General features: G+C 60.7%; 1 protein-coding gene across 7 annotated transcripts; it reads right to left on the bottom strand.

The window, feature by feature from the left end:
• On the bottom strand, positions 1-23,493 carry TMC6 (transmembrane channel like 6). Of its 7 annotated transcripts, none has more exons than XM_024104705.3 (22): positions 23,372-23,493; positions 22,762-22,812; positions 17,195-17,372; positions 16,301-16,419; positions 15,031-15,147; positions 14,133-14,291; positions 13,735-13,840; positions 13,423-13,519; positions 12,236-12,490; positions 11,556-11,740; positions 11,155-11,299; positions 8,554-8,709; positions 8,137-8,312; positions 7,622-7,706; positions 6,195-6,292; positions 5,926-6,021; positions 4,378-4,453; positions 3,903-4,036; positions 3,226-3,402; positions 2,293-2,371; positions 1,354-1,432; positions 1-623 (listed from the first exon to the last, which is right to left on the bottom strand). In XM_024104705.3, exons 3-21 carry the CDS (start codon positions 17,248-17,250, stop codon positions 1,361-1,363), a joined length of 2,388 nt encoding a protein of 795 aa, XP_023960473.2. In that variant the 5' UTR covers positions 17,251-17,372; positions 22,762-22,812; positions 23,372-23,493; the 3' UTR covers positions 1-623; positions 1,354-1,360. The 7 variants fall into 7 exon arrangements, with proteins under 7 accessions (XP_023960473.2, XP_065418972.1, XP_023960475.2 ...); XM_065562900.1 differs by lacking the exon at positions 23,372-23,493 and adding an exon at positions 23,102-23,322; XM_024104707.3 differs by lacking the exon at positions 23,372-23,493 and having other exon boundaries at positions 22,642-22,774.
• Positions 23,494-27,406: the final 3,913 nt, after the last annotated feature.

Below are 27,406 nucleotides of genomic sequence, written 5' to 3'. Positions count from 1 at the left end.
TGGCTGTGTCGTTCACACTCCTAACTCAACGGGGAGCTTAGAAAGAGGGAGCGTGGTTTTAATGGTAACAGAGCTAACATGTCCCCAGGGGAGGGGCTTCCTGCAAACCACCCAGCCGCTGGGACAGCCAGGTTGGGGTTCGGTGGCTCCGCAGACACCAGCGGAAGGCCAGCAGCATTAAACATCACACTGTCAGACGAGAGGCAGGTTTGGGCCCTCACTGTTAGAACCCGTTGGCACCAGGTGTGCTCGGCTCCAGCAGTGCCTGACAGCCTGCGTGGCTTCTGGACCCTGTGCCCCAATGGAAGGCAAGGTCTCGGCAGCCTTCCCCGGAGAGACAGAGTTACAAGCACCAGTACATGGTAGGAGTGGAGGTTTTTGCCCACGGATAACGCGCCAGTGCAGCTGTTGGGCAAGGCCCGGGTGCCAGCACCAGCAGGAGACTGGTTTTCTCAGTGACACGTCTGCATCTCTCAGCGCAGCCCTGTAAAGTCCGGCAAATCTTCTCTGGCCGTTCAGAAGGGGCTCGGAGAGGCCAGGGTCCATTCCCAGCTCCGGTCTCTCCGGGAGGCTGCGGCCAGAGAGAAAGTTCTGGTCACACATTCAGCTCTTCCAGGGGGCTCCTACAGCACAAAGGGAGCGCTTCAGTCATTATCATCAGCAAATCTTTAGGCTCCTATAGCGCCAAAGGCTCCTCGGGTCCTGGCTCCCGGTGTGGGTGCTGCCCAGACACACAGGGAAATGGTCCCTCGCTCCCAATCCAGCCTCTCTGCAGACTGGTTCCTGCACGCCCCCCCTTGCCCTGGGATTGGATGGGGCAACTTGCACCCTCTGGTGTCCTCGCTGTGGAACAGCAGGGCCGGGGGCAGGGAAAGGGTTTCCCAGTGAACGAGGCGTGAGCAGCCATTCATTCCCTGTGGTGGGTGTGGGGCCTGGTCTGCCTTGGTACGAAGTCAGCCGGGAACATTGTACCTATTTGCCTCTGCCATAGGACGCTGAGGCTGGTGTGCGATGCCCATCTAAGTCCCTGTTGCGGCCCAGCAGCTGTGGTAGAGATTTCGCTCCTCTGCAGTGGAGCATATCCGGAGACGCTCAGGCAATTCCCTGCAGTTTCTGTTTGCCCCCCCGCCCCCAGACGCCCTTTGCTTTGCAGCTCTCGCTGCTACCTGCACAGCCCAGAGCTGTCCTGAACTCAGCTGGGCGGGGGCAGCGGAAAGGACACCCTGTCACTCACAGAACAAGGCATTGGATGAATCCCCCCAGCATTTCCCTCGTCTCCTTGGAGCATCAACTTCCAGGCGCTTCAGTCCGACTCCTTCCCCAGCCCACCCTCATCCACGCTCTGAGCCTCACCTGGCGCTCAGGGGCGGGTCTCTTGCTTCCCATAAATGCACTGCAGCTTCTGAATGAGAAATACCTTATCCTCCCCTTCCTAGAACAGAAGAGACACCACCGTGAGCAAAGGGGGCAGAACAGGGCCATGGCCCCGGGCAAAACAAGCCACTGCAGTAGGAGAGATGGAGAAACTAGCGCTCAGCTGTTATGGCCAAAATCCAGCGGGAGCTGCAGGTGCTCCGTGCTCCTGAGAACAGGCCACTCATTCGGGTGCGTAAATGTGTGTGTCGGTGTCTAACGTTAGGCACCCATTAGAACCCAGAGTTCCTGGATCCCAGACCTGTGCTCTGTCCACTAGACTACACCTTGCCCCTCCCATCACCTCCCTGAGCTGTAAGCATGGGGTACAAGGAGCCAGTGTCGAGCCATTGGCTCCTGTGAAATCTATGTCCCCAGTTTTCCTTATGGCTCCACAGCAGATTACCAATAAGAACCACAAATCCTCTCTCCTCATAAGAACGTCCACACTGGGTCAGGCCAAGGTCCATCTAGCCCAGTGTCCTGTCTGCCGACAGTGGCCAATGTCAGGTGCCCCAGAGGGAGTGAACAGAACAGGGAATCATCAAGTGATCCATCCCCTGTTGCCCATTTCCAGCTTCTGGCAAACAGAGGCTAAGGACACCATCCCTGCCCATCCTGGCTAATAGCCATTGATGGACCGATCCTCCATGAACTTACCTAGTTCTTTTTTAACCCAGTTATAGTCTTGGCCTCCCCAACATCCTCTCTCCTCACACCTTTGGTTTAAACCTTTGCATGTAAAAGGCACTTCTCTGTGCCACGGTAGGGCCTTCTGTAAGGGCCTGGCACAGAAGCTGGCCCAGTTCAGCTGGGTCCCCAGGTCCCGCACATAAGGCAGTAAGAAGCAAGCAGCACGCAGAGGCCTCATGAACTCACATGGGCAATCTGTTCCTTCAGCAGGCGGATGATTCTCCGATGGCCTTTCACCACCTGGATGTGGAGGTAGATCACAGCTCTGCAATGGAAGGACATGAATTGCAGGACTCAGGGTCTGACGCATGCCAGATGCATGGGCTAGATCACCTGCTATTCTCTCCAAGCCCGGGGGGGGGGGGGGAGAACTAGACTGGCCCCAGCAGCCAGTCAGAGACCTCCTTTCTCACACACCCAACCTCCCCTTCCAACGAGTTTCTCTGTGCTCAGCCACTTGGTTCACTGCCTCAGGCGCACAGGGAGTCAGGAGTGGGACACGCACTCCCCAAGCAGCCTTCCAGCTCCACCCAGTGGCGATGCAATGCGCATGGTGGTGATGTCACACTGTGCTTCACTACTTCAGTGGGGTGACATGTCTGGCCCCCCGAGACTCAGATCAGGACCCCTCTAATGCAGAAGAGGCAGCTCCACTGCTTGGTTCAGGGGAGCTGCTCCATTAGCTGCCGGAGCAGCAGCACCCACACTAGGGTGACCAGACAGCAAGTGTGAAAAATCGGGACAGGGGGTGGGGGATAATAGGATCTTGTATAAGAAAAAGACCCCAAAATCAGGACTGTCCCTATAAAATCGGGACATCTGGTCACCCTAACCCACACCTTCTACCAGGCTTCCACCCGTGGGAGAGTGAGACCGTGGTAAGGAGAAATAACAGCTAGGTTCAAAGGGCCGTGCCAAACGAGTGCAGGACCAGTACTGCTCTCTGGGCCAAGGCAGGAATGCTCCTGGGTGACACTGTCCTGGCTGACCAGGCAGCTCGAAGTACAAGGACTGAACCCCTGGGGAATGACGGAGCGGCTATTCTCAGCTACGGGGAGTCCAGCCTTGTGTGTTTGCCTGTCGTTTTCAGGCTTGGATTCTGAATGCAGTCATACTCACAGCAGGACTCCAGACACAAAGAACAGGAAGAAGGTGTTTTCCACCAGGTGTTGGTGGATCCAGGTGAACCAGGTGATGTTTGGGCTGGATTTCTCCAGCTCTTGAATCCAAGTCTTCCCTGACTCGTAGATGGTCTCCTGCGTCCGGAACGGGCCACACGCTCTGGATGGTCTCACTCTGGGCAGACAAAGAGCAGGTGAAAGTCAAATGGCTCTTCCAGCTGCAATTCACTTGCTCCCAGAATCACCACCTGACCTGGGCTTTGAGCCTTCGGGGTGGATTCTAGATGCTACCTGAAGAAACAACACAGACCCGATTTCCATGCCACCTGGGATGGGCAGCCATGTCCCAGGAAAGACGTCCTCAAGCAGGGATTTGATCCCAGGCACCCTCGCTTCCCTGCCCCGCCCCCAGCAGTGCACAGGTGTTTAGAAACCGCAGGGCTGAGTCGGAGGCAGGTGAATCCTCTGCGGAAATATCCCCTAGCTGCCTTTATTTGTTCAGTGCTGAAGCACGCAAGGACTTACAGGCAGCTCCGAGACAGGCCCAGCCCCGAAGAGCGGACACTGGGAAGCTGGGGGGGGTGGGGGAGGGAAGAGCAGTCAGACCCCATGGCTGGTTGGCTCCATTCGCTCGGTAGGCTTGGGCGGGTCTCACTACACAAACCATCTACTCACGCCCAGATGGTGTAGGAGAGGAAGATGGCGGCGCCCAGGAATGAGGGGAAGCACAGGAGGGTGATGAAGACTGTGCTCATGTGAGATGCGCACCACAGCTTGCTGGGAGACTGGCAGTTCTTCATCAGGCTGGTCTGGGGATACAGAGTTAAACCAGCTACGTACTTCTGACCGGAGTGTAACAACCCCCCATCGGCCGGCACACAGGACAGATGCTCTCTGGGCCCGGGGAGTCCCAGGCCACCGCTGCTACTAGAAATGGAGAGGGCGAGAACTGGTGCAGGTGCGGAACGCCCGCCTAACCCCTCCCCTCCCTTCCCAGGGAGCTCTCCCCCCTTTCTGGGCAGAGCTGAATATAGAACCGGGCGGGGACCTTCCCCCATTCCAGCCTCTAGATCTCCGGCTCTGGACAGCGTGATTGCTGCTGGGAACAGCAGCTGGGAGCCAAAGGCCAGTGGGCACGGACAACCGTTACCTTCTTGATGTAAAACAGGAGCAGCAGCTTGAGGATCTGGACGGCTGGGAGGAGGGGGCAAAAGAGAACCCCCAGCCTGAAAGGAAGACGGAAAGATACAGTAAAGTTGTGAGAGCCCGGCTTCCCCCCGCCCCCCCGGAGCCAGTGGCCCAGCCATGGGGCAGCATGGTCATTGCCTTGTTCCCTCCCGCTGTGGGGCTTCCCAAGTGGACAATGGGCAGCTGCAGGGGAACCTCCGGGAGCTCAGTGGGGCAGGACATGCGATCTCGTCCAACGGCAGTGGAAGCCCACAAAGCCACAGGCTGATCCGGTCTGCCCGATGACGTGACCCCCCCGCCGCACCCACATGGCACAGCCCACGGGCCCGATCTGGCCTGCCCGACAACGCGACCCCCCCCGCCGCACCCACATGGCACGGCCCACGGGCCCGATCTGGCCTGCCCGACGATGCGACCCCCACGCTGCACCCACATGGCACGGCCCAGGGGCCTGATCCAGCCTGCCCGACAACGTGACCCCTCCCCCCCCCGCTGCACCCACATGGCACGGCCCAGGGGCCCAATCTGGCCTGGCCAACAACGTGACCCCCCCGCCGCACCCACATGGCACGGCCCATGGGCCCGATCTGGCCTGCCCGATGATGCGACCCCCACGCTGCACCCACATGGCACGGCCCAGGGGCCCGATCCGGTCTGCCCGACGACGTGACCCCCACACCGCACCCACATGGCACGGCCCAGGGGCCTGATCCGGACTGCCCAACGACGTGACCCCCCCACGCCGTACCCAGACAGCGCGGCCTATCCAGGTTCCTTTTCCACACAGTGAGTTTCTAGCCCTTGTGTCTACAGAGAAAATCGGCTACATGTGAGCGGAGTGCGACCGGTGCATGGTGCCTGCATGGCTCAGAAGGGGGAACTCCACTACGAGTCTGGCTGGAGCGTCGGCTCGGACACCCAGTGCCCACATGGGCTGGTTGAGCAGCCGGAGGCTGGGAACGGGGAATCGCTGCAGGAAGGAGATGCAGGAGAAACAGAGGCGACTCGGGGAGAAAGGAGGACGGGGAGAGAAGAGAAACCGGGATGGCTGGAGTGGGGCTGGATGTAACAAGCACGGAACGAATCACAAATAAGGCCTTGTTGCTACACGATGCCTTGTTCCGCCATTGACACGAGTCCTGCTGCGGGTTGCGAGGGAATTGTAATCCTGGCCCCCAGCGCGTGGCCATTCATGCACTCGCCCTCCTTCCACGCACGTTCTGTTCTGCACAGGTTCCTGTCCCGCCCGCAGCCCTGCAGTCGGGCACCGTCCCGCGTGGGGCGTTCTCGCTCCCGGGGGGAGCTGCGTGTGCAGGGCGGTTAAAAGGTGCACGCTGCTCTGTGTCTGAGCCCCTGTCTAATGCAGCCAGAAGCACCCGTGTGATTTAGCAGCAGCCAATCGGTTTGTAAAGCTGATCTGCCTCTCCTGGCTCCGGGAAGAGGCTCTAGCTACACGGGGTAATGGGGGTGGGGGAAGCTGCTGAACCACCGGCAGCAGGAGATGCCTCACCAGGTCAGGGTCTGCCCATAGATCAGCTCCAGCACGTTCCGGGCAATGTCAAACTCAGGCCTCTGCTTCCTCATCAGCTTCTTCTCCAAGATGAGCCTAGAAGACAGAGAGAGACTCTCAGCCGCAGGACACTCAGCCCCTGAACTTTCACTCTAGCAGAGATCCACCTTGCAAGCAAGATGTGCCAATGTCCCAGCAAGCCACAGCTGCCTCTGCACGGCGGAGCGGGGAGGCCCCAGCACCAGGGATGGGCACCGCACGACCGTTACCTCCAGAGCAGCTCCCCAAGGAAAGTGTCCAGGAGCGTGAACATGAAATCCATCACCACAAAGCGGTACAGCTCCTGCCCCACCGACGTCTCCCAGCACTGGGAAAACACAGGCACAGATGGCATCAGGGAAGGAGATAGAGATGGCTCCCTCCTCCCACCAGCTCTCCTGTGACCTCCAAGCAAGGTCTGCGAATACCTGCCCTGGGATCTGCTCGACCTGTGGCTCCCTCAACAGTGGGGCACTCCCTCTTGGCACCCGGCCCGCTAAGGCACTCTTCCCATGGCAACTGGTGGGTTGGCAACATTCTCACTCGCTAGCCAAACCTAGCCACTGAGCATTCAGACCACGGCACTCTGCCTCTTCGAAAGGGGAACTCGGGACCTTTGCTACGCTGCATTGTGCCATCCCCTCCCATGGCAAGGGCAGCAACGGTCACAGAATCGCAGGACTGGCAGGGACCTCTAGAGGTCTCTAGTCCAGTCCCCGGCACTCGTGGCAGGACTAAGTATTATTTAGCCCAGGGGTCTCCAACCTTTTCACACCCAAGATCACTTTTTAAATTTAAGGGCAACCCAGGATCTACCCCGCCCCTTCCCTGGGGTTTGGGGTGTGTGTGTGTGCGGGCTCTGGGCTAGGGCCGAGGGGTTTGCAGTGTGGGAGGGGGCTCCGGGCTGAACCTGGGGCAGGGGGTTGGGGTGCAGGAGTGGGTATGGGGTGCTGACTCTGGGAGGGGGCTCAGGCCTGGGGGGGTTGGGGTACAGCCTCCCACTGGGCGGCACTTAAAGAGAACAATTTTTCTCCCTCATTCTTTTAACAACCTTTTATGTACTTGAAAATAGTTATGTCCCCCTCAGTCTTCTCTTCTCCAGACTAAACAAACCCAGGTTTTTCAATTTCCCTTCATAGCTCATGTTTTCTAGACCTTTAATCACTTTTGTTGCTCTTCTCTGCACTTTCTCCAATTTGTCCACATCTCTCCTGACATGTGGCACCCAGAACTGGACACAATACTCCAGCTGAGGCCAAATCAGCGCGGAGTCGAGCGGAAGAATTACTGCTTGTGTCTTGCTTACAGCACTCCTGCTAATACAGCCCAGAAGGATGTTTGCTTTTTTTGCACAGTGTTAAACTGCTGACCCATATTTAGCTTGGGATCTGCTCTGATAATCCAAACCCAGCACAGCAGGGGTGGGAGATTGTCCCAACATCCCTGGGCCACTGGAGAGCTGAAATGAGCGCTCCTCTCTCTGAAGTGTGCAGTCGGGCCATTCAGGAGCTCCGAGTAGCTCTTGTTCCCTCAGCATTCACAAAACCCATTTAACCCTCATTTCTGCACAGCCCATGAGCGTGGGCTGGGTGCTGAGGCCCAGAGCTGCAAGGGGCCAGCTCTCAACAAGCAGAGGTTGCAACCAATTCAGCCTGACCTTGTTCTCCGAGGAGTATCCCATCTTCCGACTCAGCCAGTGGTAACACAGCAGGCCCAGGACGACCATCTTCAGAATCAAATTCCTTAAGACGAAAGAGAAAGGGAGAGAGGGACATCAGAGAGCGAGCGATTCCATGCCAGCAAGAGCAGGGCAGGGATGGACAGAGAGCTCCAGCGGGCAAAAGCATGTGAGCTCTCCTGCTCCATTCAGCTGCTCCGAGATCCCGGTGCAGAGTGCCTGGCGGTGGAAGGCACCAGCTGCATTCCTCTCCATTGTCCCTCTGGGGCAGTCCCTGGCCAGCCCCGAGGGCAGCCCAGGCCTGCCCCGGAACCCACAGGTGCGAAGGAGAAGGAGGAAGACGGAAGGCCTATGGCTCCCTGAGAGGGGTGCTCAAGCCCAGGTCCTTCAGGGGGTCCCGGGCTCCCAGTGCTGGATTTCTAGCTGTAGCACAGCAGCCAAGAGCGAAAGAAAAACCTGGAGGGAGGGGAGTACACCCCACCCCCACCGCCTACCTGCAGATGGCCACGTACACCTCCAGCGCTGGAGACTCCTGCTTCTCCCAGGCTGACAGCAGGTTATACAGGTACGGCATCACCAGGTTGATCAGAGACACCACCATAGGCAGAACCAGCAGGAGGGCTTCCTGCCGGGCCTCGCTGCTCCCCCTGTCTTGGCTGTCCCGGTGCACCTGGAAAGCAGGTACCAAGGGGATTACTGGCCTGCAGACCACACACAGGCTCCTGACTCACCTGATACTGGACTCTGACTGCACCAGAACATCCCTAGCCTCTCGGGAACAGTGCTACTGCCCATGTCTCAGCAGAGCCCAGCCCAGCGACTCAGCCCCCTCCCCGCTAGCCTGGGCTGCCCCTCCAGGCCGAGATGACAGCCCCTTCTGAGAGAGGGCCCAGCACAGGGCCAGCACTCACCTGGAGCATGTGTTCGGCGAAGTAATACACTGCGACGACACAGCCTAGGACGGTGCCCACGGACACTGCCCAGGCCAGACTGAGAACCACCATCCTGCCCAACTTCCTGCACAGGCTCATTGGGCGGGACTTAGACCGCCGCTCTCCTAGCAGCTCCTGCAAAACACCAACGTTACAGACTGTCCTGACTGGTACCGATGTTGCCAGGCAGCCTCCAGTGGTTCCGGTGCTGACAGGGAGGCCCAGCGTTGGCTGGGAACAGGCTGCAGGTCCGGAGCGGCGAACGGCTCCCCGGGAAGGAGGGAGGTGGAATGGATCCGGGAAGCAGCCAAATGGTTCTGCAGAGGGGAAGGACCCAGGGCCTTTGGATGCACCGAGGGAGCTGTTGTCCCAAGGGGCGGAAGAGGGGCTTTTCCAACACTAGGGCAGGGGTCGATCCTTGGGCAATGGGCCAGGCCCTGGTGTAACACACCCGTCTTTCAGCGGTGGGGATTCAGGCTCAAATCCCGCCTTGGGTCACAAGTGAAAGTGACTTTTGTGGCTTCAATTTAATCCCCAGCTTGCCCAGTCACAAGCCACCAGGGGGTCATTCCTGGCCCAGGAGCAGCCCAGGAGTAAAGCAGCAGGGCAGAGAGTGCAGCACAATAGTGAGGAGCGCCGGCAGAGCTGGGGGGGCAGGGGGGGGCTGTGAGTCTGGGCTGCAGGGCGCCGGCAGAGCTGGGGGGGCAGGGGGGGGCTGTGAGTCTGGGCTGCGAGTCTGGGCTGCAGGGCGCCGGCAGAGCTGGGGGGGGGCAGGGGGGGCCGTGAGTCTGGGCTGCAGGGCGCCGGCAGAGCTGGGGGGGCAGGGGGGGGCCGTGAGTCTGGGCTGCAGGGCGCCGGCAGAGCTGGGGGGGCAGGGGGGGCCGTGAGTCTGGGCTGCAGGGCGCCGGCAGAGCTGGGGGGGGAGGGGGGGGCTGTGAGTCTGGGCTGCAGGGCACCGGCAGAGCTGGGGGGGCAGGGGGGGGCTGTGAGTCTGGGCTGCAGGGCACCGGCAGAGCTGGGGGGCCAGGGGGGGGCTGTGAGTCTGGGCTGCAGGGCGCCGGCAGAGCTGGGGGGGCAGGGGGGGCCGTGAGTCTGGGCTGCAGGGCGCCGGCAGAGCTGGGGGGGGGCAGGGGGGGGCTGTGAGTCTGGGCTGCAGGGCGCCAGCAGAGCTGGGGGGGGCAGGGGGGGCCGTGAGTCTGGGCTGCAGGGCGCCGGCAGAGCTGGGGGGGGGCGGGGGGGGCTGTGAGTCTGGGCTGCAGGGCGCCGGCAGAGCTGGGGGGGCGGGGGGGGCTGTGAGTCTGGGCTGCAGGGCGCCGGCAGAGCTGGGGGGGCAGGGGGGGGCTGTGAGTCTGGGCTGCAGGGCGCCGGCAGAGCTGGGGGGGGCTGTGAGTCTGGGCTGCAGGGCGCCGGCAGAGCTGGGGGGGCAGGGGGGGCCGTGAGTCTGGGCTGCAGGGCGTCGGCAGAGCTGGGGGGGGGCAGGGGGGGCTGTGAGTCTGGGCTGCAGGGCGCCGGCAGAGCTGGGGGGGGCAGGGGGGGCTGTGAGTCTGGGCTACGAGTCTGGGCTGCAGGGCGCCGGCAGAGCTGGGGGGGGGCAGGGGGGGCCGTGAGTCTGGGCTGCAGGGCACCGGCAGAGCTGGGGGGGCGGGGGGGGCTGTGAGTCTGGGCTGCGAGTCTGGGCTGCAGGGCGCCGGCAGAGCTGGGGAGGGAAGGGGGGGGGCTGTGAGTCTGGGCTGCAGGGCGCCGGCAGAGCTGGGGGGGGCAGGGGCGGCTGTGAGTCTGGGCTGCAGGGCACCGGCAGAGCTGGTGGGGCAGGGGGGGCCGTGAGTCTGGGCTGCAGGGCGCCGGCAGAGCTGGTGGGGCAGGGGGGGCCGTGAGTCTGGGCTGCAGGGCGCCGGCAGAGCTGGGGGGGGCAGGGGCGGCTGTGAGTCTGGGCTGCAGGGCGCCGGCAGAGCTGGGGGGGGCGGGGGGGGCTGTGAGTCTGGGCTGCAGGGCGCCGGCAGAGCTGGGGGGGGCAGGGGGGGGCTGTGAGTCTGGGCTGCAGGGCGCCGGCAGAGCTGGGGGGGGCAGGGGGGGGGCTGTGAGTCTGGGCTGCAGGGCGCCGGCAGAGCTGGGGGGGGCAGGGGGGGGCTGTGAGTCTGGGCTGCAGGGCACCGGCAGAGCTGTGAGGGTAAAGTCTGCACAGTTTGGTCCCTAACAGAGGAACCGAATCTATAATATGATCAGTGATATTGTTATAATTGGGGTAGTGCCCACAGGTCCCAATGCACCAGGTCCCACTGAGCCCAGGGGTCCCTGGGGCTAAGTGCTACCTGTACACTAGGAAAAAGAGTTCCTAATTCCAAGTGCTTCCCAGCTCCCTAGACAAGCCAGAACAGGCAGTGTTGCCCCCTGGTTTTAACAGATGGGCACTGAGGCACAGAGATTAAGGGACTTGGTCAAGGTCCCACAGGGAGAATGTGGCAGAGCCAGGAGCCAAACCCACATCTGCCAAGTCTCAGGCCATTGCCTGAACCTGTGGCAAACCCAGGCCCTGTCTCAATGAGCCTGGAGCCGGGTGGAACTCCTCTGCGCAGCACTCACCTTCAGCTGTGTGCGGATGTTTTCGTTCTGCAGCTTGACGAAGCGTTTCTGGATCACCTTGTAGTCCCAGGCGCAGAACACTTTGATGGCAAAGTCCCCCGATGTGCTGCCTATGCGGTAACTCTCACCAAAGGATCGGGACATGCTGGAAGGAGGAGCAGCCAGGGAATGGAGATTGCAGAGAGAAGGGAAGGAACGGGGGGGGGGGCATTTCCAAGCCATCAGTGGGTGCCGTGGGGAGCGTGGGGCTGGGGTAAGTCAAGGGGCAGAGGTCATACAATAGCCCAGACAGGGTGGGCCTTGTGCCCAGAGGTCAGGCGGGGGTGGGGGTAAGGTGTGCAGATGAGGGCGGCTGGGGGAATAATGCAAGGCACAGCCAGCGAGCAGGGAGGGCTCCTTACCTGTACACCAGCAGGATGCATGTCATGAAGAAGGAGACCCCAATGGTGAACACATAGGCCAGCGGCATGTTGTATGGGAGATGGCCTTTGTCAGGCTGGCAGCTCCTGCTGCTGGGGGTGCAGGGGTCGTTCAGGGTGAAGTTACTGTAGTAGCCGTAGTACATCAGAGTCTGAGTGAAGTAGCCCTGCAGGGAGAGGACAGGACTGGGTAGCTGCAGAGCAGGGGGAGCTGCATGGGCTCCCAAGCGAGGTGTGGATCCCCGTCACTGGAGGGTTTTAGGAACAGGCTGGACAAACCCAGGTGGGTCTCGGGTTTCTTGGTCCTGCCTCTCGAGGTCCCTTCCAGCCTGACGTTTCTATGATCTCTGGGCTCCAGGCACCGTGCTGTTCAGCACTGGCAGTGCCACTCCCCTCTCCCGCCCCGCCGATCTCTGGGATCCAGCCCCCGTCCGGGCTGAAGAAATCCTGTTCAGGGTGCGGGCCCCATGCCCCATTGCAGGGAGGGGGGCGCCCGGCACAGGCCATTGCCAGAGGCACCTCGCTCTGGGCTGGAAGCACAGCTCCGGCTGAGGGGGGGGTGCAGATCCGGTCTGTGCCTGAACTCTGAGCAGGCAGGGCATGGGGCTGAAGGGAGCTGGGAGGAGGGTCTCTGAGGTCTCGCCCTCCAGCGCAGTACTCACCGCCCCAGTGAGGAGCTCGAGCCCCGTGAAGAGCCTGTTGTTCTCGGCGGCCGGGGGGTATGCAGCCTGCGTGGCTACCACGAAGATCAAGAGAGTCAGGAACAAGAAGACGTTGAACGCGAGAAGCGTCTTGAGGAAGAGGAAGTAGGACAAGACACTGGAGCCGAAGCGGCCGCTGATCTGCTTCAGGGAATGATGCCAGGGCTGGAGGGAGTGGAGGAGGGAGAGGAACCCATCCCAGAGACTCCGGAACCCCTGGAGGGGAACAGAACCCAGGTCAGAAAAGGGGGCCAGGGCCACTCGTCTGAGCCAGCCCTGCAGCCCCTCCCCTCTCAGTTGTGGGAATCACTGCAGTGCGCATGCTGCCACCATCTCGCAAGACCCAACTCTGCCGTGCTCCCCTCTGCTGCTCCCGGCCCCTTCGCCTTCCTTCCGCTCGGCTACTCCAGCCAGGCTTTGCTGAGAGGCCCAGAGGTGCAGACGGGACGGACAGAGATGTACCACGCCTGGCGGCTGTAACTGGAAGAGGTGTGCGTCCTTTCAGCATCCCGCCGTTTGGGCTGCACTGCTGGAGTCACCGGGGGAAGGGATGTCACCAGCTGGGGGCCTCTGTGCCCCTACCAGAACCGGGGCCCCCCCACCATTCCCCACCAGCGCCAGGGCTCAGCCCGGGCAGGTCCTTGCCCAATGCCAGCGACAGCTCCAGGCAGTGAAGACTCAGCGTCACAAGGAGAGAACCCCCAGTGGCATTAACAGAACCGCCCCGGCCAGTGAGCGCTGGGCTAGACACTTCCCAGCAGAAATCCCCAGCCTTCAGCTTCCCGGGACACACAGGGGCCAGGCAAGGCACCTGTTCCCACCGACACTGGAGCCCCCCAGGGCCCCCCTCCCTGGGGGAATTTATCTGAACTGCGTCATAAACAACTGGGGGGAAATCAGCCGCTGTCTCGATTCCCAGCGAGAGACAGGAGTGCAGCAGGGCCTGGCGCGAACCGCAGGACTCTGTCAGGGGCCACAGCCTGGGTGTGGGCAGTGCGGGGAGGGAGAGGCGATGGGGGCTCCTGTCCTGCAGCACGGGGCTTTGACTCCGTGAGAGGTAACCGGTTTCTCCAGACAAAAATCTCCTCCGCCCCTCCTGGCCCCGTGGCCGGTGCTGGCACCTGCGGGGGGGGGGGGGGCAGACTTACTATGAGGAAGCCGTGTTTGAGATGGCCACAGCAGGACAAAGGCCTCCTGGTCCTGTCAGGTTTCCTCAGGGTGCTTCTGTATCCACCCAACTCCTGCCTGCAACACACAGTCCCGTCACTCCACGGCTCAGACACCACGCGGGAGGGGACAGCTCTGCTCTCGGGGGGCCCCACGCCGCCCGCAGGACACCGGCCTGCTCTATTCACCCCCACGCTCTGAGCCCCCACCCCACCCAGGCTCCTCAGGCCAAGAGACTCCACTTAGGTGAGGGGCAGAGCTGGCACCTGCTGCTTCCCCGGGGGGGGACGGACCTGATGCTGCGTTTCTCTGCCAGGCTCACGGGCATCGCCTGCAACATGTGGCTCCTCTGGGTGCTCGAGAGGCTCTGCAGCTCCTTCACCAGCAGGCTCTGTGTGTCTGTGTGGGGAGGAGAATCGCAGCAAGGATCACGCTGGGCAAAGTGGGGCGCCCTTGGCAGAAGACGGGCTGCAGGGACCGGCCCGTTCTCAGCCAAGCGGGGGGAGCAGGGAAGGAGACGGGGCAGGAATTCCGCTCCAGACCATCGCCCCAGCTCAGCGTGGCTGCCATCCTGAGCGGGGGCGCTGGACACATTGCCCCCCAATCCCAAGGGGGGGCACTGGGATGCCTGGCCCTGCAGCCTGCGCAGTGCATGGCACTCCCAGCACCAGCTCCAGCAATAGCGACTCACCTTTCTGCTCTGCGTGGCCGGAGTCCAGCTCCAGGTCGTACTGCCGCAGGCTGGGCCGTGCAGAGCGGGACATCTGGTGCAGCGGCGGCCGGCTGCTCCGGCGGCGAAGCCTGGCTGTGCGGCTGTAGAACTGCGAGATGATGGCCCCTCGGCTGCGCCCTGGAACACACGGCCAGCACGCTGGGTGCGAGCGAACGCGCGCTCTCTGGCACAGGGAGCTAGCGGGGCCGGGCGATCGGCAGCTGGCCGAGCTCAGGGCAGCCTCTGGAACCGCCAGCTCCCCAGTGACAGGTCTCCTCGCGGGCTGCCCCAGCCAGAGCCCCAGGCAGAGGCATCGGGTCCCCCTCCCCACAGCTTTGCTTCCATCTGCCTCATGAAATGCGGATCCCAGCTGGGGGGGTTGGGCTGCTCCATTTCCTACAGTGGGGGTTGGGGCTGGGTGGGGTTGGTAGTGTTGGGGTGGGGGGCATAGCTTGGCACAGGCGGGTGCAGGGTGGTGTTGGTGGAGGTCGGGGGGCTGCAGCCTGGGGTGGACAGGCAGGTGATGGTGGGATGATATTGGGGTGAGGGCAGGGTGGTGTTGAGGTGGGGCTGGGTAGTATTGGTGGGGCAGGGGCAGGGGCACGGTTTGGGGTGGACTGGTATTGAGGTGAGCTTGGGGCGAGCAGGTGGGGGCAGGTTTGGCCCTTGGAGAACCACTGATCTGCCCCGGGGCCGCTCCAGCTGGGTCGGGAGGTACGACCAGCCGGTGCCTGAGCCATGCAGCCATGAGCAGGCCCAGTGGCTCTAGCCCCCTCAGCCCACTCTCTGTACGGGGATCAGGCCAGGCTGGGGGCGGGCAGCAGGCCTGGAGCCGGGGCTGGGGCTGCGTGGCTGGCTTCCCGGGGCTCACGCTCACCGATGGTGCGGCTGGGCATGTTGGCAAGGATCAGCAGCGTGGCTGAAGAGAAATCCGGGTGCTCTCCCCTCGCCTCTGGCTCCTCCCAGGCCTCGGTGCGATCGGATGCCAGGTTCTCTGGGAGAAGGGGAGGAAATGCACTGAGCTCTGCCTGTCGGGATCAGAGAGGGAATTCCCCGCGGGCTCCCGGGGACGAGCCCTCAGCTCCGTGCCTGGGCTCCCCGTACGCCTCGCTCAGGCTGCACCCGTTCAGAGCAGAGGCCTGGCCCCGAGATGAGCTGCTGGCCCCTGTGGAGCATCTGCAGTGGCATTGGCCAGAGGGCCCCACAGGGTCTGTGTGTTCCAGCACCCGGCCGAGCTCCCTGGGCCCCTCCCGACGGCTTGGCGACAGCCTGGGCTGCCAACTTTCTAATTGCCCAAAAACAAACACCCTACCCTACCCCTTCCCCAAGGTCCCGCCCCCTGCCAGGCCCTGCCCCCCACTCACTACATTCCCCCTCCCTCGGGGACTCAGTCTCCCCAGCCCTCACTCACTTCCACGGGCCTGGGGCAGGGGGTGGGGGTGAGGGCTCTGACTAGGGGTGCGGGCTCAGGGGTGGGGCCGGGGATGAGGGGTTTGGGGCACAGGAGGGGGCTCAGGGCTGGGGTTGTGGCGTGGGGTTACCTCCGGCGGCTCCTGATCAGCGGCACAGGGGGATGGGGTGGCAAAGGCAGGCTTCCTGCCTGTCCTAACTCCACGCTGCGCCCTGGAAACGGCCAGCAGGTCCGGCTCCTAGACGGGGGAGTGCCCAGGAGGCTCCGCACGCTGCTCTTGCCCGCAGACACCGTCTCCAATAGCAATGGGAGTGCGGAGCCAGTGCTCGGGGTGGGGGCAGCGCATGGAGCCCCGTGGCCCCGCTCCGTCTAGGAGCCGGACCTGCTTCCAGGGCACAGCGCAGACAGAGCGAGGGCAGGTAGGGACTAGCCTGCCTTAGCCGGGCAGCACCGCAGACCAGACTTTTAGTGGCCCAGTCGGCTGACCGGAGCCGTCAGGGTCCCTTTTCGACTGGGTGTTCCGGTCGAAAACCGGACACCTGGTCACCCTACTTGGCGAGCGCTTGGAAGATGGAACGTTGTACAAGTAAATGTCAGAAAGAGTCTCAGGAGCACAAACTAGGCTTCGTATCTGAGCTATAACCTGTCCCCTTCCGTAGCACACACAACTTCTTGGGCTGCCAAGCGCCCCCAGATACACCCGTGCGGTGCAACATGCAGCAGGTCACTGCTTTACCTCTGCCCCCAAGGGTCAGTTCCTGCATCTCCAGCTCCTCCCCCTCCATGGTCTGCTCCTGGAGGAGCTGCTGGAAGGAACTGTGCACAGCGCCCTCATCGCACGGGCTCAGATCCAGGCTGTGGGAAACACGGAAGCCAAGACTGTAACCCGCTGCCCTTGGGCTCAGGACAGGAAGTGGCCAGGTCACAGGTTTGTAAAGGTGCCAGATTCTAGCAGCATCCTCTTGTCAACTCGGCGGGGGCGGCGCTGGGACACAGCACCCCTGGCTGCATCCCAGAAGTACCCAAGGGCCCTGGCCTTGGATGTGACTGGGTTCCAAGGCCTGCGGAGCTGCTACCGCGCAGGGTCACAGAGCCCATGGGGCCACTGCCCCAGAGCAACTCCTGAGGGGGGTCACACTCACTGCCACCCCAGGACAATTCTGTCTGCACAGGGTCGTGCTGCAACAATCTTCCCGTTTCCCCTCGGTATCCCCAGGGCGGCAGGTTCTGAGCTGCACGGCCCCCGTCCCATGGGGTGGGCAGACAAGTGCCCCACAACGGAGGCTGCTACTGCAGCAGCCTCGCTCCACCAGGACACTCTCCTGGCAGGGCCAGCGGGAGCGTCTCAAGGGCCAGGGTGGATGGCTCGGGCTGAGAGGCTCCCTCCCACCCAGGCTGGGAGAAGCCTGAGTGCTGCCGTGTTAAGGACACGCTGCGATGGCTGTGTTGGACAGGTTCCCCAGTGGAGTGGGCAGAGTCCAGGGCCATGCCCCTGGCAGGCAGCAGAGTGGGGCAGCAGGGACTACTGGACCCTAGACACCTCGGTGATGGGCACGTTGGAGGTGCAGGTCTGGACAGACAGAGTGCTCCCCTCCCAGGCAGCAGGGGGGCAAATGGCCATGCAACTCACCTGGCACCGTCCCTGCTCTCCGGAACAGCAAGGGTGATGGAGAATGGCTGGGTCATCTCGGGTTCTCAGCCCTCCAGCGGCTCGTCGCCCAGATCCAGACAGCACTGGGGCCTGGAGTTCTCCAAACAACACGCTCTCTCAGCAGCGCCCTCTTCTCTTCAGCTCCCACTTGTCATTTCTAAAACAGGCCCCACCCCAGAGCGTGAGACATGGGACGCCTGGGCAGAGTACCGCCAGTGGCTCTGGCTGGGCGATTCCCCATCCCATTCGGCCCAGTAAGCAGGGGCTGGCTGCAGTCGGGTCCCGCTGCTGGAGAAGGGTGTGCTAGGCTCTGCTACCTCCCAGGCGAGTCCCACGGAAACACGCGGGCTGAGCTGAGCCGAGCCAGGCAGCACAGCACAAAACACAGAGAAGAGGAAGGAAGAGAGGAGGGGACCAAAGCGGCGATTCCGTCACCAACCCTGCTGTGCAGATAGTGCAGACGCAACAGCTCAGGGGCTGCAGGCCCAGAGCCAGCAGATCCTGCCCTAGGGGGGCTATTTTCAGGTGTTTCTAACGTGCCCATCACTGTGGTACCTGGGCACCCACAAAGGTCGAGCAGTGACTGGAGCTGCCGTGCTCTGTGACTCGCTTGCTGGGTGAGCCAACCCACAGGCTCAGGGCTGCAGGCGAACGGGTTCCAGCCGATGCCCAGGGATTGCCGGGTTCAACTGGATGAGGCCAGTCCAGCTCCGGAGAGATCAGCGGGGCTGAGGCTCCCTCTGCCCACAAGATGCTTCTCTCGGAGAGTTCTACTCGCTTGGGAAGCCCCACAGCCCCCGTGGCACTGCCTGTAAGGCTGTCAGCAGGGCCCTGGGACAAGGCCATCAGCAGCGCCTGGGTGCAAGTGGAACTGCTGAGGAGCTCCAAGTGCTGGGCAAGCAAGGGGAACTCTGACCCCGGGGAGCTGCTGGGGAGCTCCAAGTGCTGGGCACAGGATAAGCTGTGCCTGGGCCAAGGCGGCTTTGCTCTGGGTTTGGATTATTAATGCAGCCGGTGCACACTGGGGTGGCCCCAGGCTCACAGCTCAGCAAGGCAGCAGCTGCTCAGACTCCCCGGCCCCGTCCATCAAGGCTGCTACATGCCAGTACAATTCCAGGGTTACACCGGGAGAAGCCGGCGTCCCCCAGGGGGAGGATGAAAGTCACGAGGGGGCCCAGGGTCACTAGCCACAGGGATTAACCCCAGCCCCACGTCCACCAGCAAAGGCTGCTCCGTGGCCAGGCCCTGAGCTCAGGCTCAGCAGAGCCGCTCACCTAGGGCAGTTTTCCAAAGTTCGGCACTGGGTCGCTCTGGTCGGCACTGCCGACCGGGCCGTTAAAAGTCCCGCCGGCGGTGCTGCCCGGCTAAGGCAGGCTAGTGCCTACCTGCTCCGACACCGCGCTGCACCCCGGAAGTGGCCAGCAGCGGGTCTGGCTTCTAGGCAGGGGGGCCACGGGGCTCTGCACGCTGCCCCCGCCCCGAGCACCGGCTCAGGAGCTGAGGGGGTGGTGCCTTCGGGCCAGAGCCACGCGGAGCTGCTTGCGTGCCTCTCCCTAGGAGCCAGACCTGCTGCTGTCCGCTTCAGGCGCAGCGCGGTCCGCGGTGCCAGGACAGGCGGGAAGCACCCCAAACCCGTGCCCCAATCCCCTGCCCCAGCCCAGAGCCTCCTTCCACACCCTGAACCCCTCATTCCCAGCCCCACCCCTCCACCCCCCAACCTTCTGCCCCAGCCCTGAGCCCCTCCCACACCCAAACCCCTCATCCCCAGCTCCGTTGGGTCGCAAGCATCAACAATTTTCTTCAACTGGGTTCCTAGAAAAAAAGTTTGAAAACCACTGACCTAGGGCATTTGCTTCCTTTTTCACACAATGGCCCTGATCTTTCATTGCAGCTTACAGACAAGGAAGCGGAAACGCACCGACTTGTGAAAAGAAACTGCACAGAAAACAGCGATGAGGAGAGATCTCTCCCACATCCTCTGCACTACGGCAGCGATGAGGAGAGATCTCTCCCACATCCTCAACCTCCTTTCCTCGGCGCTGCCGTGACGTGTCCAGACAGACACTAACCCCCTGGCTCCCTCTGACCCGGCAGGGACCCCCTCCTCGAGTCCTACCTAGGCATCGTTGCAGGTTTCCAGATAGAGGCTCTGTCTGTTTCCAGCCGACCACTCGCTCTGTGCAAAGCCCCGGGCACCATATGTCATGCAGTGTGAGCAGCTCCCAGGCAGTGATCCACCCTCCGGCCGGCCAGCCGAGAGACAGGATGGTCAACGCTGGGCACTGGCCAGGAGCCCTGCAGCACCTAGGGTCAGTGCTCAGACACCACAGTGACAAGCCTGCCGTAGGTGGGTCAGAGAGAGGGAAAAGCCAGGCCTTACCCTGTGTGTCGGGGCTGCTCCCCCAACCAGAACTGGCAGGAGAAAGAAGCCACACTCTCCTCCCCACTCAGTTCTGATTCCTCAGCAGGCACCAGAACAAACAGCCTGTGTGTCCCTGCCTGGGCAGCATGTAAATGCAAACCCTTTGTCCTCTTCCCACACAATGCCCCATGCAGCCCAAGGCCAAGGGAGGGGCGTCCCCGTCTCACCCAGCCCAGCTCCCAGAAGGTCACATACCAAGATGCATTTGGCACCCTGAGTGAGCTGGAAAGTCTGTGCATGGCACTGGCAGAATGAGTGGTGGCCTGGGCAAGTTCCTGCACTAATCAGACCCCCTGGCTGGCTGTGAACACCTCTGATGGCCAATGCACCTCTCTGCTGAGAACCAGGGCCGCCCCGGACACCTGGGGCCCCAGTGTCTGCAGGGCCCCAGAGTCCCAGGGGCAGCACAATGGAGAAGGGTCAAAAGTGGGATTGTTCTCCCGGTGGATGGGAGGGAGCCCCAGGTCATGCTGGGCTGGTCCTCCTTGCCCACGGCTGTCTGACTCTCGGGATCGGTGGAGTGTGGAGCTGGGCATGTCTTTGGCAGCTCTCCCCAGCACCGGATAAATAGAAAATGAAAGAATTGGGGTTAGCTTAGGCTTGGTTAAGGAAATCTCAGTGTTGTAAAGAAAGGCCCTGACTGGCAGGTGGAAGGAAGGCCTTGAAAACCAGCAGGAATGGAGTGGGGTTCCACCAATCACTAATGTGATAAGGGGAAGTTTCTAAAAACAAGGCCTCTGACCAATAGGGGTGACTGCAGATGGTTACAAATATGACAAAAAGAATCCATCTTAAAATGAGCCAACACGGCCCTTCCCCAGTGTTAACGCCTGAGTGAGCCCAGGCACAATGGAAAAACGGCTGGGCGCCAAGGAGGGGAGGAAAGGCCTCGGGGAGAAAGGAGAGTGTAAATCTTGTCTGGACTGAGAATGGAACTCGGGGTGACCTGTCCCCAGTGGGTTCTAGCTGACATCAGGGGTGGGTGACCTGGCCACGCTGGAGCCGACCAGCCTGAGTCTGAGTGCCCCAGCTTAGCCCCTTTGTGGGTGTCTTGATCAAATGCTCAGGAATGTTTTGTTCCGTAGGGGATGTAGGACATTGCTTACTGAGTTTGGCTTTTCAGACATGTTCAGAGCAATTGTATAAATACCAAGTGGCCCTTGGATTTAATAAAGGAATTTATGGTTCAGCTTGTGTTTCGTGGTTTCCCATATTGATAATTCCAGCACCCAGCCAGTGGTGGATTAGCCACTGGGCCAACGGGACCTGTGCCCAGGGGCCCTGGCCAATTGGGTGGCCCCACAAAAAATGGGCCCCCCGTGCCCCACTCTGCCCAGCGTTCCTGCCGGGGAGTGGGGTCAAGGCACGTGGGCTTATCCCGCTCCGCGGAAGGAGCGCCGGGCGGGCAGAGCAGGGTAAGCCCCCGCACCCTCACCCCACTCCCCCGCAGGAGTGCCAGGCATGGGGGCGAGGCAAGCCCCCATGCCCCAACCCCATTTCCTAGCAGGAGCACAGGGGGAGCAAGGGGACTGCAGGCGGAAGGGGTTGGGGAGGGGCCCTCACTTTCTCTGTCCCAGGGCCCCACAAAGCCCTAATCCGCCCCTGCACCCAGCACACTGAGAACTGTCATCCCCACGACGTGCCAGGCCACCTCCCCCGCCCTACGCAGAGATGATTCAACCAGCACACAGCTCAGCACAGTTCTGCGTTGCACAAGGAGGTTCTCCCTGGACACCTTTGCAGGCCGGAGCCCGGGCCTGGGCAGCACAGGCCTTGGGAAATGCCACATGCTCCACCCTCCGCAGGACCCACTGGACTGGCTTTAGAGCTGCCCTCAGGGGAGCAGGGCTGGTCCTCTGCATGCTCCCTCCTCCTCAGCCCCCTCTCTCCCCTGCCACTTGCTTCCCGCACCCAACGCTGGACAGCGCACACTAAGGAGTTAACTGGAGCGGAGTCAGCCCCTTCCTTCCAGTCCTGGAGGAGCAGGAGTCTCACTTTACTCAGCCCTGCATAATCAAACCACTCCCTGCAGCAAGTCCAAGCAGACAGCGGCTTGGCTCCATTTCCCCTATCAGAGACAGACACTCCCTCTTAGGAAAGCGCTGGGCCCCCAGATAACTGCTGGAACAGGCGTGGTGGGGCACCAGGGAGCTGGACACTGAGGCAGAGCGGCCCCACGGGGGCTTGCTCAGAGAGCAGAAGACAGGATGGTCCCAGTAGACGCAGGCTGCGCCTACCTGCGGTCCCCGCTTCATGAGCCACCACTACCAGTGCAGGCACCTGGGCACAACACTCACCCTGGCTCTCCCTGCTGTGTGCACCCTGTGGAGGGCTCAGTCCTGCTCCGGGCAAGGGTGGCTCCCGTGGGGCCCTCCCCGCCTTTGGCCCCACAGCCAGCACAGACACCCCCCCGAAGAGCAGTGCCTGCAGGGACAGAGGCACACTGCACCAAAGGGAACCTCAGGAACCTCCTGGCTTTGTCTCTCTGCTCTGGTCTGGGGGGTCCCAGGCAGCGCTGGCTGGAGACTCCGGCCCCTGGAGCTCTCCCTGCAGGTGTTGCCGTCCCACCAGCTGGTCTTACTGACCAGAGTCCCTGGGTGTGTCCCGTTGGCTCCCTTCCCTCCCATATCCCCCTGCTGCCTGTGGGGCGGGCACACGCTGGGCTGGGGGAAGCTAAGCCTGCCAGGGTCTGTGTGCACCAATAAGGGGGGGAGGAGGGCAGCCCCTACTCCACCCTCAGGGCTCAGCCCAGCTCTCTTTGCTGTTCCAAAGTCCATGCACACCTCCCACCCCACCCCATAGCTTCTTCCCGAGTCACCCCAGGGCTGAGTGAGCCCTGGCTGCCCGTGGCACCCAGCCCCGTGCGCTCGGGGTGGAGCTGGGGCACGCTGGCAGTGTGGTGCTACAGCCCCGGGCTGGAGGCATTTCAAGGAGCCTGGCCTCAGACCAGCTGTTTCTGCAGAGCCCATGTCAGCTGCAAATCCCCCTTCTCAGCTTCACTCACCTGCCCGCTGCAGCGTCCCTCAGGGGCAGCCCTGGGTGGGGAGCCCGCCGCTCTGCAAGGGGCGAAGCACAGAGAGAACCATCCAGCTGGACAGGAGCCAGCCCACATTCCTCCCCTTACCTGGAAAGCAGAGGATGCTGGGAGTCGTAGTCTTTTGCCTGTGGTGTCCACCTGGAGGGCACAATATGATTTTAGTCTTAGCTCCGCATGCAGCAAAGGACTCGTCAGCTCCCCGGGTGTGTTCCAGGCCTGCCTCGCCCAGCCTCAGTGGGGGCCAGGGCCCAGCGGTCCCAGGGATTTCCCAGATTCAGGCAGGCAAGCTGCAGTGTAGCCATCAAAATAGGGGTCAGGATGAAGGCTCAAAATGGAGGCTGGCCATGGGCCCTGGCTGTCTGGGGGCAGGACTCTCCCCTTGGGGCCCCTGGTGCCCCTTGTGTGGTTCCCCTTGAGGGACACTCACTGAAAGTCGGCTCAGCGGGGAAAGCCCCGTCCCAGGATCCCTCTCCCCAAAGACACAGCATGGGCCCTGGGAGCGAGCGCTGCTTCCCCCAGCAGGCCCCCATGCTCTGGAGCATTCCCACCCCGCCCCAGTGCTGCATCCGTGATCATCTGCGCCTGGCCACTGCAGGCGGGGAGATGTGTGGCCAGCACGTCTCTCCTCTGCCTTCCCTCCCTTCTGCCAGGGCAGTGCCTGTCCATGGTGTGCCATGGGTATGGGCGAGATCAGCACCTCTTCCCCCCTGCAGCCACGGGCAGGGGTGAGCTCAGAGCCTGTTCTCCCACGCTCCTTCCCGAGCTCAGAGCCCGGCCCCAGTTCACTGTGCATGCTTCCTGCTCAGAGCACAGCATTTCCCAGGCATCATGAGAACCCGTTTCCTGCATGTCACTCACGTCAGCACACTGGGAGCGTTCCCAGAAGGTCTCATCTGTTGGGGACTGTGACATTAGGAGTGTAATATAATATTTCATTGGAAGATGACTGGGCCAGGAAGAGTTAATTAACTCACCAACTGACCTGACCCATGGGTGAACTGTAGAAACAGGTTAGGAAGATATGTAAATGAATAGAGCTTTGAAATGCAAGTCTGCATTGTTAGAGGTAAAAGGGTAGATGTTTGCTCAGGGCTTGTGATGTAAGCAAACCAGTCTTGTCTATTGCTATCACTTTAATTAAAAGATCAAAAAGGAATATTAACATTTATAATAATACTTGAGTGAAATAGTATTATTGTCTCTATGTCTCTTTGAAGGTTGTGGTAACCTGTATCTAAACTGTTTAATGGATAAATTACCCTATGCTAATTGCCAGGATGTTTAGAAGGAGAATTAAGCCTATTGTTTTCTCAGGCCAAAAGGCTGCTGGAAATGTATAAGAACCCTGGGCCACAATCGTGCTGCATCTCAGATCTGCTTTGGGTTTCAAGAGGGGGAAACCTTAAGCCACAAGGATTGAGATCCCCAGTAATTGGCTGGAGTCACCCTGAATATGGACATTGGACTATAACCTATGGACTATTTCTAAAAGGACTTCTGGCAACTACAAGATCACCTCTGCTATGTATCTGAACCTCAAGAATTGAATTCAAGTCTGTATGTATATTGATCTTTTAACCAACAAACACTCTCTCTCTTTTCTTTTTTAATAAATTTTAGCTTAGTTAATAAGAATTGGCTATTAGCGTGTATTTTGGGTAAGATCTAAGTTATAATTAAACCTGGGTATGTGGCTGATCCTTTGGGATTGGAAGAACCTTTTATTTGATATGATGAAGTAAGATTTTCAGTAATCATCATCATATCTGACGTGTGTGTCTGGATGGAGGCCTGAGGCCGGGTACTTTAAGGGAACTGCGTTGTTTGAACTTCTAAATAACCAGTGAGGTTCTATAGAAGCTGTTTGGGGCTGGTTGGTAAATCTAAGTATTGGAATAACCACCAGCGTTTGGGGTTTGTCTGCCCTGTTCTGTTTGCAGTTCACCCTGATTGAGTGACCTCAGTGGCTCCCACGGGCAGCACCGTCACAGTGGCGTAGTCAGCAGGATCCACAGAACCAGGTCAATTAAGCTTTGGGTCAGAACCCCGCGCAGGGCCGGCTCTAGGATTTTTGCCGCCCAAAGCAAAAACAATTTTGGCCTCCCCCCCCTTATTTAATTACCCCACCCCCGGCCCCACCTCAACTCCTCCCCTTCCCCAAATCCCCAGCCCTGCCTCCTCCCCCCAGGCTCTCAAGCCTAGGAGGGAGGGCGAGAAGCGGCGCCGCGCCGCGGCCACTTGGAGTCTCCCCGCCTCCCAGGTTTGAGAGCCTGGGAGGGAGGGCGAGAAGCGGCGCGCGAATCAGCTGTTTCGCGCGCCGTGGCAGCAGCAGCGGAGGTGAGCTAGGGCGGCCGGGGCACATTTTTAGGGGCGGCATTCTGGCGCCGGCCATGCCACCCCTACAAATGTGCCGCCCCAAGCACCAGCTTGTTTTGCTGGTGCCTAGAGCCGGCCCTGACCCCACACTATCCAAATTTGAATGTTGGTATTGAGAGTTTGGTGGGTTAAAGAGCAGTTGCAATGGATGAGCAAAGAGCATATGAGGCCTTGACAAAAAAGCCCTGGAAGATTTGTGTTCAAAAAAGGGGATAAGCTTTAGAAAGAAAGCTACAAATCAAGAACTGAAAGATCTGTTAATGGCCAGTGATCAGGAGGCAGGAGCACAGCCCTTACCTGATGCTACAGAAACTGCAGAAGCCATTAGAATGAAAAAGGCAGCAAATAAACTGCAACTGGAGCATGAACAGAAACCAGCAGATCTTCGATTGCTGGAAAAGCAAAAAACAGCTGAATTAGAAGAAAAAGCTCGTAAGGGGCATCTGGAGCTGCTCGCTGCTCAACAGGAGACGGCCAAACTTCAGCTCCAAGTAGTGGAAGAGCAGAGAAAATCATCCCCACCTGGTACTCCACTTCCCCTCCCCCCCCCCCCCCCGCCATGAGAAAAACTGGGAAAGGATGTGTCCCATTTACAATGATACTGAGGTTATAGAGGAGTTTTTGTCTACCTTTGAACACCTCTGCAATCTGTACCAGATCCCCGAGGGTCAGTGAATGCCTGTCCTGCTGACCAGACTGACTGGAAAAGCCAGGGAGGTATTTAATGAATTGGGGGAACAAGAAGCCTTAAATTATGGGTGGTTTAAAGATTCTGTGTTAAGGCGGTTCAAGGTTACTCCTGATTCTTATAGAGTTTAGAAAGTTTAAGATGTCTAAGGATTGTACTTTCGTAGAATGTGCTCATAAGCTGATGGGTTTTGTTAAAAAGTGGGTTATGGGAGAAAAGGTGCATGGGAGTTTTGAAAAACTGCTGGATTTAGTAACTTTGGAACAGTTCTTAGACATTGTGCCTGACCATGTGAGAGCAGCTGTGTGTGACAGGGACCCTGAGTCAGTCCTACATGTTGCACAGATTGCGGATGCCCATACCCAAAACAGGGCTCGGGAAGGGTGTAAAACCCCGGGGAAAACTAATCCCCATTCTCCCCAGTTCATGAGGAGAGAAGGAGTTAAAGGTAAACCTGGCCCTGCCCCCTCCAGCTGATGCCACTCATCCCTTCCCTCAGCAGACTGCACAAGCCCCTAGGGCCACCCAGGCTCTGCCCTCAGCACCACAAGCCCTTGGCTGCAGTTTGGTTTCATGCATCACCCTGGTATCTTGCCTTGCAGGCAGCAAAGGAAACGGTGGGGGGCCATAGGTCCTGTCACATGGCCCTGAGGCGCTATCAGTAACTCATCAGCCCAGCTGAGGGCTGTTATCACAGCACAAGTAAGTGCAGGACCTGGGCCAGGGCTGGGGTTTGTGGTTCGAGCACCTCCCTTGTCCCTGGAGGAGCCAGAGCCAGAGCTGGCTGAGAGGTGTCAGTGCCGGGGCGCGGGCAGGGCGAGCAGTGAGTCACTTTCTCTTTCGGAGGGAGAGCAGCAAGCCCTAGCGGCCGCAGTGATGTGTCTGGACGGACTGGGACTTGAGCTCGCGGCTCCTCCTCAGCCACGGCCGAAAACAACCAGGGAGAGGAGCCCAAGGGGCAGGTGCAGCAACAGCCAGGCTAGTTCTGGCTGATTTGGGGGTGAAAGGGGCCCTTGGGAGGCCCAAGCTGGGGTCCTGACGGGGCCAGGACAGACCGCTGCTCTATACAGGAGAAGCGCCTGCTTAGGTCAGGGCCTGACTGCAACAGCATCACAGGGGCTGGACAGGAGGGTTTAGCCTCCTGCTCGTCAAATGGGGCTAAACTGCGCGTCTCATCATCCTGTCCACCCCTGGGCAAGGGGCCCTAGGATGTGAGAGCCCCCCACCTCCGGCCACGGCTGGACAAGGGCCTCACCGGCCTGGGACACAGCGGGAATGGGGCCGTGGTAGTGACAGAGCAGGGATGGCTGTGGATCGAAATGCTTCGTGGGCAGATCTCCCAGCAGCACCCGTGAAACCCCCGTGGGTTTTCATACAGGAACTGAATTCCATCTCCTTCCAGCAGGCAGCTGAGAGCATCCCAGGAGGGAGACCGGTCCTGCTGGGGTCCTGGAGGCGAGAGCAGCGGTTCTGGGAGGGAGCACAGAGCCTGCCAGGGACCTGCCAGCTCTGGAAGTCTCTGGATGAGGTTGAGGGTACGGTGGCCTTCTCCAGCGCCCAGTCCACACCTCTGGGGCTGTGCAGGTGGCAGTTCTGGCATGTACCCCACGGGGCCCCACCCCGTCTCCCTTGTGATCGGAGAGTGCTTGGGGCCAGTGTGTGTCTCAG

Source organism: Chrysemys picta, chromosome 12, assembly GCF_011386835.1.
Source record: "Chrysemys picta bellii isolate R12L10 chromosome 12, ASM1138683v2, whole genome shotgun sequence".
Classification (NCBI taxonomy): domain Eukaryota; kingdom Metazoa; phylum Chordata; order Testudines; family Emydidae; genus Chrysemys; species Chrysemys picta.
Note: the sequence above shows the minus strand (reverse complement) of the source record. Positions and strands in the feature narration are given on the sequence as shown.